The sequence below is a fragment of the Somniosus microcephalus genome, chromosome 19 (genome assembly GCF_052327205.1).
Source record: "Somniosus microcephalus isolate GS21.2 chromosome 19, FLI_Smic_1.0, whole genome shotgun sequence".
Classification (NCBI taxonomy): Eukaryota; Metazoa; Chordata; class Chondrichthyes; order Squaliformes; family Somniosidae; genus Somniosus; species Somniosus microcephalus.
The window spans coordinates 19129282-19144621 of NC_141005.1; the positions used below are offsets into that span (position 1 = coordinate 19129282).

General features: G+C 46.5%; 1 protein-coding gene across 1 annotated transcript in view; it reads right to left on the reverse strand.

Moving 5' to 3' along the window:
• The window catches only part of LOC147103587 (unconventional myosin-XVIIIb-like), a 409691-nt gene that overhangs the window by 356725 nt on the left and 37626 nt on the right, over positions 1–15340 (reverse strand). The window contains exons 3-4 of the mRNA XM_085962172.1: positions 10892–10930; positions 3021–3167 (exon numbers count right to left, since the gene is read on the reverse strand). Of these exons, the coding sequence (XP_085818298.1) occupies positions 3021–3167; positions 10892–10930 (186 nt within the window). The remainder of the gene's footprint in view (positions 1–3020; positions 3168–10891; positions 10931–15340) is intronic.

Consider the following 15340-nt stretch of genomic DNA (forward strand, 5'->3'; position numbering starts at 1 on the left):
ATGCCTCCAAGATGTTTGGGTGGGGTTAGGTGTGGAGTGGGATCAGAAACAGTGCTAGATGTAACAGTGAGTCAATCACATCCTGTCACTAAACCACACAAACATAACAACTTGTATTTATACAGTACCTTTAATATCGTAAAACGTCCCAAGGTGCTTCACAGGAGCGTTATCGAACAAAATTTGACACCGAGCCACATAAGGAGATATTAGGGCGGGTTTTAAGGAGCTTTTTAAAGGAGGAGAGAGAGAGGTGGAGAGGTTTAGGGAGGGAGGGAATTCTAGAGCTTAGGGCCCAGGCAGCTGAAGGCACGGCCACCAATGATGGAGTCATGAAAATCAGAGATGCGAAAGAGGCCAGACTGGAGGGGGGCAGAGATCTCGGAGGGTTGTAGGGCTGGAGGAGGTTACAGAGATAGTAACGGGGATAGAAACAGATTGCAGAATGGGCAGTAATGCTCAGCTACCCCACCCAAATCTGAAACCATACTCCTGCTGGAGTAGCGAGAATGCTCCTCGGCTTTCTTTAAAATCATGGCCGATTCCAATGCTAACAAATGCCATGAGGCACACAACTCCCTTAAAGGGGAAAATGCTGATTAGGCTGGTGGGTGGGGGTGGGCGGTGGGCGAAATTAAATCAATATTTTAAAAACAACCCCCTGAAATAATTAAAGAAGGTTCAGAAGGACTACACAGAAGGATCCTACTTTGAGCTAGGCCAGTGGAACAGTGGGGCCCGGCATGTCCAGCGCCACAGGGACACGAATTCAAGTGCCTCTCTTAAAAAGGGCAACACTGCTAAAATTCAGGGAATGGCGGGCCCACCCAAACTGAATTTTAAAACAAATTAACTGAAAGTTAAAAGAAGAAGAAAGAGAGGTGACCTTATTGATACATATAAGATACTGAGGGGGCTCGACAAGGTAGATGCAGAGAGGATGTTTCCCCTCGTGGGGAAATCTAGAACGCGGGGGCACAGTTTCAGAATAAAGGGTCGCCCTTTTAGAACTGAGATGAGGAGGAATTTCTTCTCTCAGAGGGTCGTAAATCTGTGGAATTCTCTGCCCCAGAGAGCCGTGGAGACTGGGTCATTAAATACATTTAAAGTGGAGATAGACAGATTTTTGCAAGATAAGGGAGTGAAGGGTTATGGGGAGCGGGCGGGGAAGTGGCTTTGAGCCCAAGATCAGCCATGATCTTATTGAATGGCGGAGCAGGCTCGAGGGGCCAAGTGGCCGACTCTTGCTCCTAGTTCTTATGTTCTTATACAGCGCCTTTCATGACCTCAGGCTGTCCCAAAGTGCTTTACAGCCAATTAAGTATTTTTGAAATGTAGTCACTGTTGTAATGGAGGAAACGTGGCAGCCAATTTGCGCACAGCAAGCTCCCACAAACAGCAACGTGATAATGACCAGATAATGTTTTTTAGTGATGTTGATTGAGCGATAAATATTGGCCCAGGACATCGTGGAGAAATAGTGGCCGTGGGATCTTTTACATCTACCTGAGCGAGCAGACGGGGCCTCGGTTTAACGTCTCATCCGAAAGACGGCACCTCCGACAGTGCAGCACTCCCTCAGCACTGCACTGGAGTGTCTGCCTAGAATTTTTGCGCTCAAGTCTCTGGAGTGGGACTGTGAACCCACAACCTTCTGACTGAGAGGTGAGGGTGCTACCCATCGAGCCACGGCTGACAAAAGTGAGGCCATTGGAACAAAAATGCCACACGGTTCATTTGTTAAAGCTAAAAAAAAAATAATCAAAATAGATTCTTTAAATTTGATTATTTCCATAATACATTTGATTTTGCTTGCAGCAACATCCGGATTTTGTTTGTGAGCATCCTCCAAAATAATCGAAAGAGAAAATTACTGCCCAGAATAGTAATCACCATAAAACCAGAATTAATGGCTGTCAACTAGGGTCGCCAACTCTGATTGGGTGAATTCCAGGAGGTTTCATCACATGACCTCCCGCCTCCAACCATCCCGGGTCCGGACGCACTCCCGTCTTGCGGCCAATTGGAAAGCAAACAGACTCTTTTATTACCCAATTGGATTCATCTGGACTGTTGGTCAAACAGCCTTTTTTCCCCCATTTCCAATATTTTTACAACTAATGTTCAAAGAAAGTGATCAAAACACACTTTTTTTTTTAATTCCCCCCCCCCCCCGCCCCTATGATGTTTCTCCCTGGTTGCATGCAGTATCCCGGAGATTAATTTTCAATTCCTAGAGACTCCAGGGCCATTCTGTAGGGTTGGGAACCAACGTTCCCGCCAAGTTCCCCGGGCACACGGCAGTCTGGAGGTCCCGCGCAGGCCACTCGCCGGCTATCATATGGGAGAAACCGCGTCTGCGCAGAAATTTGAATGGGCCGCGCAGCCACTTAAAGGGACCGTGCAACGAAAAAAAAGGGAACATTGTTGGCAACCCTACTGCCGACCCATGTATGTTTGAACTAAACAAACAGTCAGTCAAGTGAGGTTAAAATATTTGCTCCAATCTTTACTTTATTTTGACGGAAAAAAATGGCAAAAATAAGCAACAAAAAAAAGGATTTCATTTTCAAGGCAGGGTAGAAAAGTCTTCACTGGTCATAAAACGAAGTCTGAACCACAAATTAAGGTTGCAGTCCTGCTCCGAAACAACCGATATCAAAGCGAAGGGAGTTGTTGTGATCTGGAATGCACTGCCTGAAAGGGCGGTGGAAGCAGATTCAATAATAACTTTCAAAAGGGAATTGGGTAAATACTTGATGGGGAAAGAATTGCAGGGCTGTGGGGAAAGAGCAGGGGAGTGGGACTAATTGGAGAGTTCTTTCAAAGGGCCGGCACAGGCACGATGGGCTGAATGGCCTCCTTCTGTGCTGTAAGATTCTACGATTCTAAATCCAATCGGAAGGTTTACAGCGTGTTCTTCCGCTTTAAGCTCATCACCCCTTCGATTGCACTCTCCCATACAGCCCGCCCTCTCTCCCACCCATTCCTCGCCGTGCTGGCCTCTCGCACACGCTCACCTGTTGTTCGACTCTTCGCTCCTTTCCGTGCTCCTGTGCCTCCTTCCCTTCTCTCTCTTTTTGTCGGACAAGCTGCTTAATGAATCCTGCGGTAGCTACAGGGGAGACTGGTGACACGGGGGGTGGAGGGTGCTCTTCCTGCTTGATCTATTTTTATACAAGTGGACCAAGAGCCATTTTAGAACAGCAGCGCTTTCTGTAGCTTTTCATGTCAGGCAACGGGGTTACAATTATAAACAAAACAACCCAGCGAGGTACTCGATGCCTTTTCCCCCCCCAAGATTTCCCCCTTCCTCAAGGCATCAACTCCCTCACTTTTCCAACTGGCAGGGTCCCCAGTAGTGCTTCACCCCAGTGGCCATTAGTCACGTGGGAACATTTGCCAGGAAGGCTATTCAGTCACAGGAGCTTCACAGCAGGGCCCAACCCTGAGCACACTCGACGTCCTTCTAGAACTCAGCATGTAGGCTCCCACTTGAACAATGTCCATTCAGGTGAGCAGAACCTAACCCCGCCAAGGAGTCCACGCCTTCAAAAAGAGGAAGGAAGTTGGGGAACAGAAGGACATAGTCAATGTGTGGAGAATCCGAGGGATCTTACGTACACTTCAAATTTTATATATACACTATATTAAATTAGTGATGTGGATAACATCCTTGGTGCAGTTTTCAGCAAAGTAAGCAACAAGAAAGTGGGGCCTGAGTCTTGTGAAATGGTTTGCAATCACAAATGCATCCCAAAGTCAGAATTATTCCGTACCGCCCTTCTCCCTTGAAGGAGCGGGAGCGTGCTGGGGTAAGGATCCACAGGTTACGGGTCACCCTCTGGTAGGTCGCCCAACCAGTCTCTTTTCTTTTTGCCCGAGAGGCCCAGACAGTGTGCGTCAGCAGGCTATTCAACCGCAGGGTGCATCATGGCCAAACCTGAACCTGTCCTTGTCCATTGTCCACACACGCACCCGTCCAGCCCGGGAGAATCATCAGCCAGCGATGAGGGCGATTTATTTCTCCCCTCGCTACCCCAGGGGTGTTCAGGCAAATTATAACACCACACTTTAACGTGGTCAAGAATGTTTTTGTTTAATATATTTTAGGGTATAGTTCACCATGACCCTTTGAGACCTCAGATCTTAAGACCCCACAGCGCATAAACATGAGCCAGACGTGTGATATAAACTGAAAGTTCATCTCTTAATCTCCAATAGAGCCAGTACACAACATGCTCGTTAACAAAAACACCTACGGAGCACACCTCTCACCAACGCTTTGTAACAGAGCGCTAGTGTCCATTCCCAATGCATCTTAAAATAAGCACCTTAGGTCCAGTTAGGGGTTTCTCATCCAACAGGACATAGGGTGGGAAATAGAACGTTTTATTGTTTATGGGATGTGTATATAAACATTAGATTTACATTTTCAGGGCAATTCCCGGTACCTCAGGCAATGCTCGAGGCTCCATTTGTTGGTCGGATTAGCTTTTAATACCTCAGTTATGATGCGCCTGCTTATATCAATCGGCCGAATGGCCTCCTGCTGTGCTGTACTATTCTGTCATTCTATGGTTACTGGGCACATTCCGAACGCCAATAGCAACACTGAAGCAACTGCACACGTACCTGGCACACGGGCGGGTGATCAAAAGTCACCTCGGGCACTTTGACATTTCTGGCCATGGATCTTCCAAGCTGGCCCCAGGACAGGTCCGGGCAAGCAACAATGGAAAGAAAATGCCCAGGTGGGTAGGTCAACAGCTCAGGCTGCTCCAGGCCAGAACTCAAGGATGAGCAATGCCATCCACCACCGTTGCCATCGGCTGCCACTTATCAATAATCAATACTCCATCCTACACACTTTACCTCCTCCCTTCATCCTGACTGTGCTAAAATCAAGACTGATCACACTATCTCCTACTCTCACTCAATTTCTCCCAGGAACTCAAAACTGCGGACCTCTTTACTACACTCAGACCTCCTTTCCTCCTGTGGTCTTCAAAGTTTAAAAACCCAAGTTTAGCATCATCTAATCATCATGTCTTGATTTACCTCACCTTTCCACCTCATCTTTTCAACTTCAGTGGTTTCCTGTACCTTGAAGCCTTGACCTTTAACCTAGGTTTTTTGATGCCAAAAATTGGAGGTCAGCCCCTCTCTCCCCAAATAGATACACACACATACTCTTTTTCTTTCTCCTCTCTGCCTCCCCCGCTCTGCCTCTCCCCCCGCTCTGCCTCTCCCTCCTCTGACTCCCCCCTCCTCTGACTCCCCCCTCCTCTGACTCCCCCCCTCCTCTGACGCCCCACTCCTCTGACTCCCCCCTCCTCTGACTCCCCCCTCCTCTGACGCCCCCCTCCTCTGACGCCCCCCTCCTCTGACGCCCCCCTCCTCTGACGCCCCCCTCCTCTGAATCCCCCCTCCTCTGACACCCCACTCCTCTGGCTCGCCCCCCTCCTCTGACTCGCCCCCCTCCTCTGACGCCCCCTCCTCTGACGCCCCCCTCCTCTGACTCTCCCCTCCTCTGACTCCCCACTCTGTGGGTTGATCGTGAAGCAGAGTTTCACCATTTCAGTATATTGATACCACGGTTTATCAAAGTTATCTCTCCCTAACAACAAAGGTGGATTGACAGTTGACAGCACAAAGGTACAGGATACACAGAACTATGGAGCAGTGCAATGAGAGATGGGACAACATTGCCTGAAATGACTAATGTTGATAGACAGGAGAGGTCTGCTTCGGAGTCAGATAAATAGCCTTTAACACAGATTCAGCTTCACCTATGCAGTGGGACGCTGTATGTTCAAATAAAAAATCCTTCTATTGGGATGTGAAAAGTTCAAGAACCCAATCGCATGTGTGGACAGTATCACCAGGCATAGTCAGTGTATCAATAGGGGGGAAAATCTCACAGGCCAATATGATTCTTGTGTGTTCCTCTTTATTCAAGTTAATAAAGTGTCTCAATTTCCCACCAGTGGCAGCTCTGTAACCGCCAGTATCGTACAGCCCAAGTGACTCTCTTCAAACACAACCCAACAATGCACACACCCGCCATGTACGCCACACTGAAAACAGCACTGCATTGCTTCCAAAATGAAACCAATGTAGAGAACTTGGGAGGGTAGTTTGTGGAAGATTCTGCTCCCATCGCAGAGCCTCACAAGTGGTGAGCACCACAGTAGAGGTGAGGCTAGGCATCATAGCCTCATTTTCCAAATCGCACTCGCCACCAGTGAGACTCCACGCTGAAAGCAGTCTTTAAAATGACCCGAAAAGTGACTGAAAACACAAGTCATGCAGGGTGACCGGGAGCCTTGGTTAACTGACCAGTTTGGATAAACAGCATCCCTCTGTATAGAGTTACTTTTCTGAAAGTACTCATTTTCATATTTTAAATCATACATGCACACAATACAGCGCTATGAAGTATCTAATTACAATCTACAAAGCTTTGGCCTCACGTTTTGGTGTTAGCAAAGCAGAGGTGCAGCCTTGCAGTCATTTTAATTCCAGTTACCACTCAGACAGTCAGACTTGTACCCTGGGTTTTCTTTTACATTCCTCCAACCTACAGCATCTGCATAAGAGATTGCCAATAATTTGGATCTCAAAGACAATTTCTTCCATTAAAAAAAAAAATTCTAAACAAAATAAAACTATTGGTGGCATATTGCTAGCACTTGGTGTCAACACCAAGTATCCCAGGGTCAGGTATAGATGCACAGCTCCTTCAACTTTACCCAACCACAGCCCAGCTGCAGAAATGTACCCCCACACACATAACTGGGTGGGGAGCTGAGCCAGAAGGTCCCCGGTTCAGCTTGTGGTCCTGCTGTGCCCGAGTTCTTTTTTATTAAAACTTTGTCAGAAAGCAAGACGTGGCTCTAATGTCACGTGAAATATTCCTTCAGTACCTACTACATACAGATTTCTTGAAGGTGGCACCAGGAGTTGGGAAGGGCTGCAAGATCGTTCACAGACATTCAAGGGGGATGCATATTAGAATAAACCTGAAGGGTCATGAAGGTTTTGTTTGGCAGATAGTTTAAGAAGGAGCAAAGTATTTTTAGCACAGAAGCAGGCCATTCGGCCCAACAAGTCAATGTCCGTCTTTATGCTCCATCCGAGCCTCCCCCACCCGATTCCATCTAACCCCATCAGCATATCAATTTAACCCTCATCCTACGAGAAATGGTCACCTACTAATTTAAAAGGACTATCTTAATCAGTTATCTCTGCTTTGCAAGCTAGAAATTTCAGCACTAAACAGAGACAAAGGGCTGGATTTTGTCAATGAGGACGTGATGGAGGCAGGACTCCCACTTTTTGGGTTGTAGTCTCGCCTCCATCAACTTCTGGCCAACCCACGCTATTTTCCCTTGATTGACCTTGTTAAGCCCGCCCAGCGGGCTCAGCAGGCCAATTAAGGGACACCTGGTTACTGGTGACGTCAGCGAGTGACATTTCATCTGTCAAGAGCTTTTGACAGATGAAAAATCAGCGTTTGACAGCTCTGTGAAGCTGTCAAACACTGACAATCTGTCTTCTAACTTGAGTCCTTCTACTCAGACTCAGTTAGAGATCTCTCCAGACCAGAAAGCAGAGGCTGCAGCTTTTGACAGTTCAGCGGCCATTCTGCTTTCTGTGCCGGTGAACTAAGGGACTCCCGAGAACTGAAGGAAGGAAGCCTGCAGGGGAAAGTAAAGGTAAGTAAAACTTATTAAACACTTTACACTTACCTCACACACTTACCTCTGCACACACGCACCCATCACTCACCTGCACAACGGACATCTCGACCCCTCCGACCCCTTCAGACCGACGGTCCACCTCGCTAACTTGACGTGGTTCGGAGCCGTCGGACAGCCCACACTTCAGGGCTAAAAATAGGGATTCGGCAAAAAACTGCCTGTTAACTACCTGTTAACAGGCAGTTAATTGGCACTAATCCCCTTCCCGCCTCGGGGAGGCGACTCCCAGCACAGGTCGGATACCCGCCTCCTGGGGCATTGGCACGGAGGTGGGTTGGGGGCGGGATGGGTTCCTGCCCCCCGATTCTGCAATTTTCCCACCACGCCCACCTCCGAACCTGCCTCCACGGGGCTTGGGAAATCGAGCCCGAAATCTTGTGCATCAAAAATGGTGGTGACTATGTCTTCGTGTTGTACCTGCCACAGAATGAACAGCTGCAGAAGATAAAGTCTATCTCAGGTTGCATCTTAGAAATTGTTTAACAGACACTGGTACCGTAAATACAAGAGACAAAAAGAAAGGGGGATGAAAAACAACAAATACTGGAGTGGAGATCCAAAAGGAAAACAGAAAATGCATGAAATGCACATCAGTTTAGCAGGAGGTGGGTGAAGGTCCGTCCCTTCATTACAAATAGTTCTGATGACATTAGGCTGTCTTTACTCATTTACATCCTGTGCCTTTTCAATTTTAGTGCATGACTATTGTAAGGATATTCTCATCGCCATTTTCAATGCTCAATCTTTGCTTCCTCCCTCCGTCCCATTTTCTTGCACGGAATTTTCTCTGCTGTTGCAAGGGAAAACTGTGGGTCACCCATTCGAGTTAATTGCCCAACAATGTTAAGGTTGGGGAGGGGCGGGGCAAGTCATCAGGTAATAGGAATATAAAATTAAACAACAACTTACTATTAATCTAAAAAATTTATTTTTTAAACTTCTTCCTGAAATTCTACAGAATTGTAAACAAACCCAGTGAGTACTCGGTATTGGTTTATTGACTGTCTGAGCAGGTTTATAGCAACTAAGCAATCAGTAAAGCAGTTGCCAAAAATCCAGTTACTTACTAAATGTTTGCTTCAAAATTACCTGCATGATACATGCAACTCTGATACAGGCCAAACACCACAGAGAGCAGGGCCAGGCAATCCAATTGGAAATACAGGGTGTCACAGATCCGATCTTGCATTCATATCTTGGTTGCACAGTGTAATGGGAATACATTGGCGGGATTAGACACAAAAGGGCTTTGCAAATGTAATCTGCGTCACAACGTACGACTGGAAAAGTGATCGCATTCTGATTATCAAACCAGAATTTCTCACGGTCAGCAGAGATAAGCAGCCAAAAGCCAGCACTGAACATTCCTCCATCAGTTTGGCATTGTGGAGCCAAGATTTGGGTTCACTGGTTCCACATAGTCGGGAAAATGAAGTCCCACAGCTCAGCCCTGAAGCTCAACTCTGCTCGAGCCCTGGAATGAACGACCACGAACTCAGCAGCACAGCGCCCATCTCTAATGCCACGCTGGTCTTTGGGAGGGCCAACAATGGTCAGGAGCACTGCTGAGATTAAACGATGGACCATATGTTCCACTGCCAACACCTGTAATGCTACCAGCCTTTCCAAATACAATGATAATGCCAAGGCACATGTAGCCCAATGGCAGGGAAGAGTGTGAAGATATGATACGGCAAACAGTAGCACTGTAAATCAATGAAATAAAGGAATGTGAACATGAAACTGGAATTGGTGTCCTTTGGCCTTCAGCAGTGAAATGAGCAACAATCCCTACTCATCAGAGGTCGCCCAGTTTTTCCTACAGCACTAGTGTAATACTATGCGTCACTTTTGATCAGTCATGAGCATCAGGGAGTACTTCATGCTATATGGGCACTAGCTGGAGCTGCCTTGGTCCAAATAAGATTGGGTATTCTGAATAATCAGATTAGCCCTAACTGATCTGTATTCTAATGGGACAATCGATTTCTCCCAAATGCAAACATCAGCAGTGGTCACTGTTTATTAAGCAGCATCCTATTCATTAACTTCCTGCAAGAAACATCAATGTAAGGAGTCAAACTAGCAGGAGAGTTTCACACTACTTGGGTGCATCAAGTTAGCGTGGCGCAGCCAGTTAGCTTGTCATGAAGTGTGAAAAGCTAATAGACTTGCTCTCTGCTGACTGTTGCCAAGCATCTGTGAAGCCTGGAGGGATGCACATTCAGGGCTAGTGAAGGGAACATTGATGAGAAGAGATAACATGTCAAACAGATGGGACCCAAACATCAAGGCACCCAACAAGTAGGGCACAGTAGGGCAAGATGTAAATCAACATGCTTATTAGATTGGGTCAAGAGCAAGGGTAACCTCAAATAGCTTGTGGTGGTGACAAGGGGGTCGGGATCCTAATAGTGCGAGAGAACACTGAGCAAAAAGAGGTGGGGAGAATCTGCTGAGATAGCAGCCTCGTCCAGAAGTAGCCTATCTTATGAAAGAGAAAATAGGAAACGGTTTACTGACACGCTGACATCTTCACTGATTTAATAGCTGTCATAATGCTACAAAATATCAAACACTAGGAGAGCATCTAGATGGCCCGAGAAAGAGATCTTCACAAGGTCTAGAAAACAACATGTCAATAACAGGGGGAATAAAATGACAACTAAATATCCAATATTTGGTGACGGTACAACAAAACTATTCTTCCAAAAGGGGCTGGCAAGACAAATTTGACACTGGAGCAACCTAAACTTTGATATCAAATTCACTTTAAATAACAGTGTCGTGCCTTGCCAGGTTCCCTAAATGAGATCACAGCTGTTATCGGTCTCAGATTCATAGTCGCACGGACAGGCTCTGAGTTACTGATGAAAAGTGGGATTTTTCTGGAATTTACAAAACCCCTGTGTCTAACCCCATACCATTCTGCAGGAATATCTGTTGCCTTAACTGAAGCTTATAGTCACACTTCTAAAAGCCAATGCAACTTCATCTTCTCTGACGCATGCAGGAAGTAAACCTGTGAACCAGGAAGAGTAACTTTCCTTTTGTTCCCATAATGCTAGACGTGAGGAAACAGCCATGCTCCTATAGTTTAATCGAAGTGTGTTACAGGAACGGACTTTGTGCTTAGACGACTTGAAGGCTATGGAGACATCAAACTACATGGCGGGCGAAAAGGTCATGCAGAGTTTTCCAAAGAGACAGAAATGGTGAAAGAGAAGAGAGAAAGAAAGGGGGGAAAAACAGAATGATTAGACCAATAATGCACACAGAAATAATGTCACACAGAAATAATGTCACACAGAATTAATGTCACACAGAAAATACAGGAAAACTTGAACAGTGCTATTTGCTCTCATGAAAACATTGATTGAATGGGACAGGATGAAAACAATTCTGCTGCTCCTCCGCTTACTGACTTTCAATGATGACTACCCTCATTTATTATTGAAGATGAGCTGAAAGACTATGTGTCATTCCAATTCAGCAAAGCTGCTAGTCAGACATTGCACAGTAGATTTTTGGCCCCTTTGGAGGATGGCATTGTTTTATGTCTTTCAAATTGCACCTTTTGCCTTATTTGTGTGATCGACAGGAAAAAGCACATGACTTCAGCCATTTACTTCAGCATAACCAAGTTGTACTATCTCGCAAAGTGGGGATATTCCACTTCTGGATAGAATTACAAGAGACATACTCTTCCACCACCAACCTCAAACTCCTGGGAAAGACACAAGAAAAAACTTGCCTGCTGTTAGGTCAATCTTGTCTCACTTCCAGCTTGCAACATCTCTCAACATCGCAATCTTTCTCGTCTCTCTATTGTATTAATACCACTATGGCCATTGCTCCGCGAAACAACAACAATAACTTGTATTTATATAGCGCCTTTAACATAGTAAAACATCCCAAGGCGCTTCACAGGAGCGTTATTAAACAAAATGACACTGAGCCACATAAGGAGATATTAGGGCAGAGCTTGGTCAAAGAGGTAGGTTTAAAGGAGCATCTTAAAGGAGGAAAGAGAGGCAGAGAGGTTTAGGCAGGGAATTCCAGGCTTAGGGCATTGGCAGCTGAAGGCACGGCCACCAATGGTTGAGCAATTAAAATCGGGGACGCTCAAAAGGCCAGAATTAGAGGAGTGCAGATATCTCGGGGGGGGGGGGGGTTGTGGGGCTGAAGGAGATTAGAGAGATAGGGAGGGGCGAGGGAGGAATGGAGGGATTTGAAAACAAGGATGAGAATTTTAAAATTGAGGCGCTGCTTAACCGGGAGCCAATGTAGGTCAGCGAGCACTGGGCTGATGGGTGAACGGGACTTGGTGCGAGTTAGGTCACCGGAAGCAGAGTTTTGGATGACCTCAAGTTTACGGAGGGTAGAACGTGGGAGGCGGCCAGGAGAGCGTTGGACTAGTCAAGTCTAAAGGTAACAAAAGGCATGGATGAAGCTTTCATCAGCGGATGAGCTGAGGCAGGGGCGGAGTAGAACGATGTTCTGCTGATGGAAATAGGTGGTCTTAGTGATGGCATGGATATGTGGCCACCTTCCCAGGAGGTGGGTCCCTGACCCGCGCCAGGTCCCATCTCCTCGAGGCGGGAAGGGGATTAGTGCCAATTAATTGCCTGTTAACAGGTAGTTAACAGGCAGTTTTTTGGCTAATCCCTATTTTGAGCCCTAAAGTGTGGGCTTCCCAATGGCTCCGAACCTCACCAGGGTCAGCGAGGCGAGCAGTGCGTCTGCTGGGGTCGGAGAGGCCAAAATGTCCAGTGTGGAGGTGAGTGATGGGTGCAAGTGTGGACAGGTAAGTGTGTGAGGTGAGTGTAAAGTGTTTTAATAAGATTACTTACCTTTGCTTCTTCCTCCAGGCTTCATCCCTTTAGGCTGCGGAGCTGCCTCATCTCCACGGCAGAGATGACAGAATGGCTGCTGCATTCTCCGATGCAGGAGCCATCTGATTTCTGCTCAGGAAAGAGGGTTGGTGAGTCTTGAGTACAAGGACTCACCAAAGAACAGAGATTGTCAGTATTTGACAGCTTCTCAAAGCTGTCATACGCTGACGTTCTCTGTCACTGGCTTTCCCTTAATTGGCCTGCTAAACCCGCTGGGCGGGCTTAACAAGGTCAATCAAGGGAAAATAGCGTGGGTTGGCCGGACGTTGATGGAGGCGGGACTAAAACCCAACAAGCAGCAGTCCCGCCTCCATCACATCCCCATTGATAAAATCACCCCCCAAGGTTGCGAACAATCTGGTCCAGCCTCAGACAGTTGCCAGGGAAAGGGTTGGAGTTGGTGGCTAGGGAACGGAGCTTGTGGCTTCGGTTTACCCAATACTATATGTAGTTGGAGGAGATTTCTGCTCATCCAGTCTTGGATGTCGGACAAGCAGTCTGACAATTTAGAGACAGTGGACTCAGTGGAGGGGTCAAGAGAGGTGGTGGTGAGGTTGAACTGGGTGTCATCGGCATACATGTGGAAACTGATGTTGTATTCTCCTTCTTTGTTTCTCCTAAGCTCCAAATATGCCGTTCTACACTTTTCTTCCTCCGCTTTACATCTTTAGTATGTCGAAATCAAGGCTCATCATACCATCTCTTACTCTCATTCTTTCCCAGGGACGCTGGGCTGTGGGTCTTCTTGCCTTCCTCAGTCAACTCTTCCTCCTACCATCTACAACCTTTCAAAATCCAAGCTCGGCATCCCCATCCACTACTTTGATTTATTCTGTCTTCACTCCTACTTCTTTCAACCGTGGCTCTTCCATCTAGGTTGCTCAATTTTAATCCATGAAACTCTCATACATTACAAAAATTGCATTAATGCTTAAAGAGTATCTCATTGTACACAACGATAACAGCATGCATTCTCATTGTACACAACGATAACAGCATGCACTAATGTGCCTTTAATGTAGAGAAATGTATTAAGGTGCTTCACTGAGGAGAGGTGGGGGTCAGATGAACTGAAAGTGTGTTTGAAAGGTTTGGAATGTGGGGCGAGATGTTACCAGGCAGAGGTTTTCAGAGTGCAACAGATCTGCCTCCAGTGTTGCAATGGGGGTGGGGGTAAAGAAAGACTTGCATTTCTTTAGCGCCCTTCACGACCACCGGACATCCCAAAGCGCTTTACAGCCAATGAAATACTTTTTGAAGTGTAGTCACTGTTGTAATGAAGGAAACGCGGCAGCCAATTTGCGCACAGCAAGCTCCCACAAACAGCAATGTGATAATGACCATATAATCTGTTTTAGTGATGTTGATTGAGGGATAAATATTGACCAGGACACCAGGTAGAACTCCCCTGTTCTTCTTCAAAATAGTGCCATGGGATCTTTTACGTCCACCTGAGAGAGCAGACGAGGCCTCGGTTTAACGTCTCATCCAAAAGACGGCACCTCCAACAGTGCAGCACTCCCTCAGCACTGCACTGGAGTGTCAGCCTAGAATTTTGTGCTCAAGTCTCTGGAGTGGGACTTGAACCCACGACCTTCTGACTCAGAGGTAAGGGTGCTGCCCACTGAGCCACAGCTGGGTAAGGATGGGAGTCACAAGACATTAGCTATACCAGTAAGTGTGAGAACACAGGGCTGGAGGAGGTGGCAGTTTTATGCTGTGGGCCTGTGCTCAACTAAGAGCTGAACTGAAAGCACCCGAACTCATTAGAGCCAGTGGAGACTTTAATCATCACATCAGCCGGGGCTGGTTTCAGATTCAGGTCTTGGAGGTAAAAGGACAGTGTGATAACCCTCAACACAGTCCAGTCCCTCAAAAAGAAAGCTTTAAACGTTATACCCAGCCCAAAGGCTAAAAAAAAACCTCTAGTGACAAGTTAAGTACACAACAGCAAAGCAAAAGCAGACAGCAGCTCTGTGCATTTGTTACTGGAACTGCCATTTAACAATTCCACATGTTCTGCAAATTTTACACGGTTTCACCATTGAATGTAGTGATCAATGACACACTGTGCATGACTTCAAGGACTTTATAAGCTTCAGATTTAAAATGCACCAAGTCAGACAGTGCACAGTTTATCGGGGAAAGCACGCCGCTGGTTCTGGCATGATGTCATGAGCCATTAGTTGGCGCCTGGTCATGTATGCACCAGCTTCTTGCAAGGGTATACTCGCCAGTCCCTACCCACCCTCAACCAGGTTTGAAAATACAACGTTGCCTTAATTGGAATGCAGGCTTTCCAACCAAGCTGAGTGAATAAAGGTTAAAGATCATTGATGTTATCCTCTATGCAATTATCTGGCAGAAGCTTCAGACTCCCTGAAGCTCAAAGCCTTGCATTACCTTTCAGCTGAACTGCAAATAAATTCAGAGCGGAACCATCGCACAAACAACTTAGGACCATTTTGAAATTCTGATTTTTGTATTTTAACAGAAGTGGAGGCACGATAGAGCCAAGCCTATCTCTTCCAATTTGAATATACTGAAACCTGCTCTGTTATTTCTTAACATATAAAGCAACTGTCAAAGGTCACTGCTTAATGACCTTTTGTATAATACACGAAGGGCCATCACGTTAAAATATTGAGACAGGAGGAAATTCAAAATCTTTGGCACAAT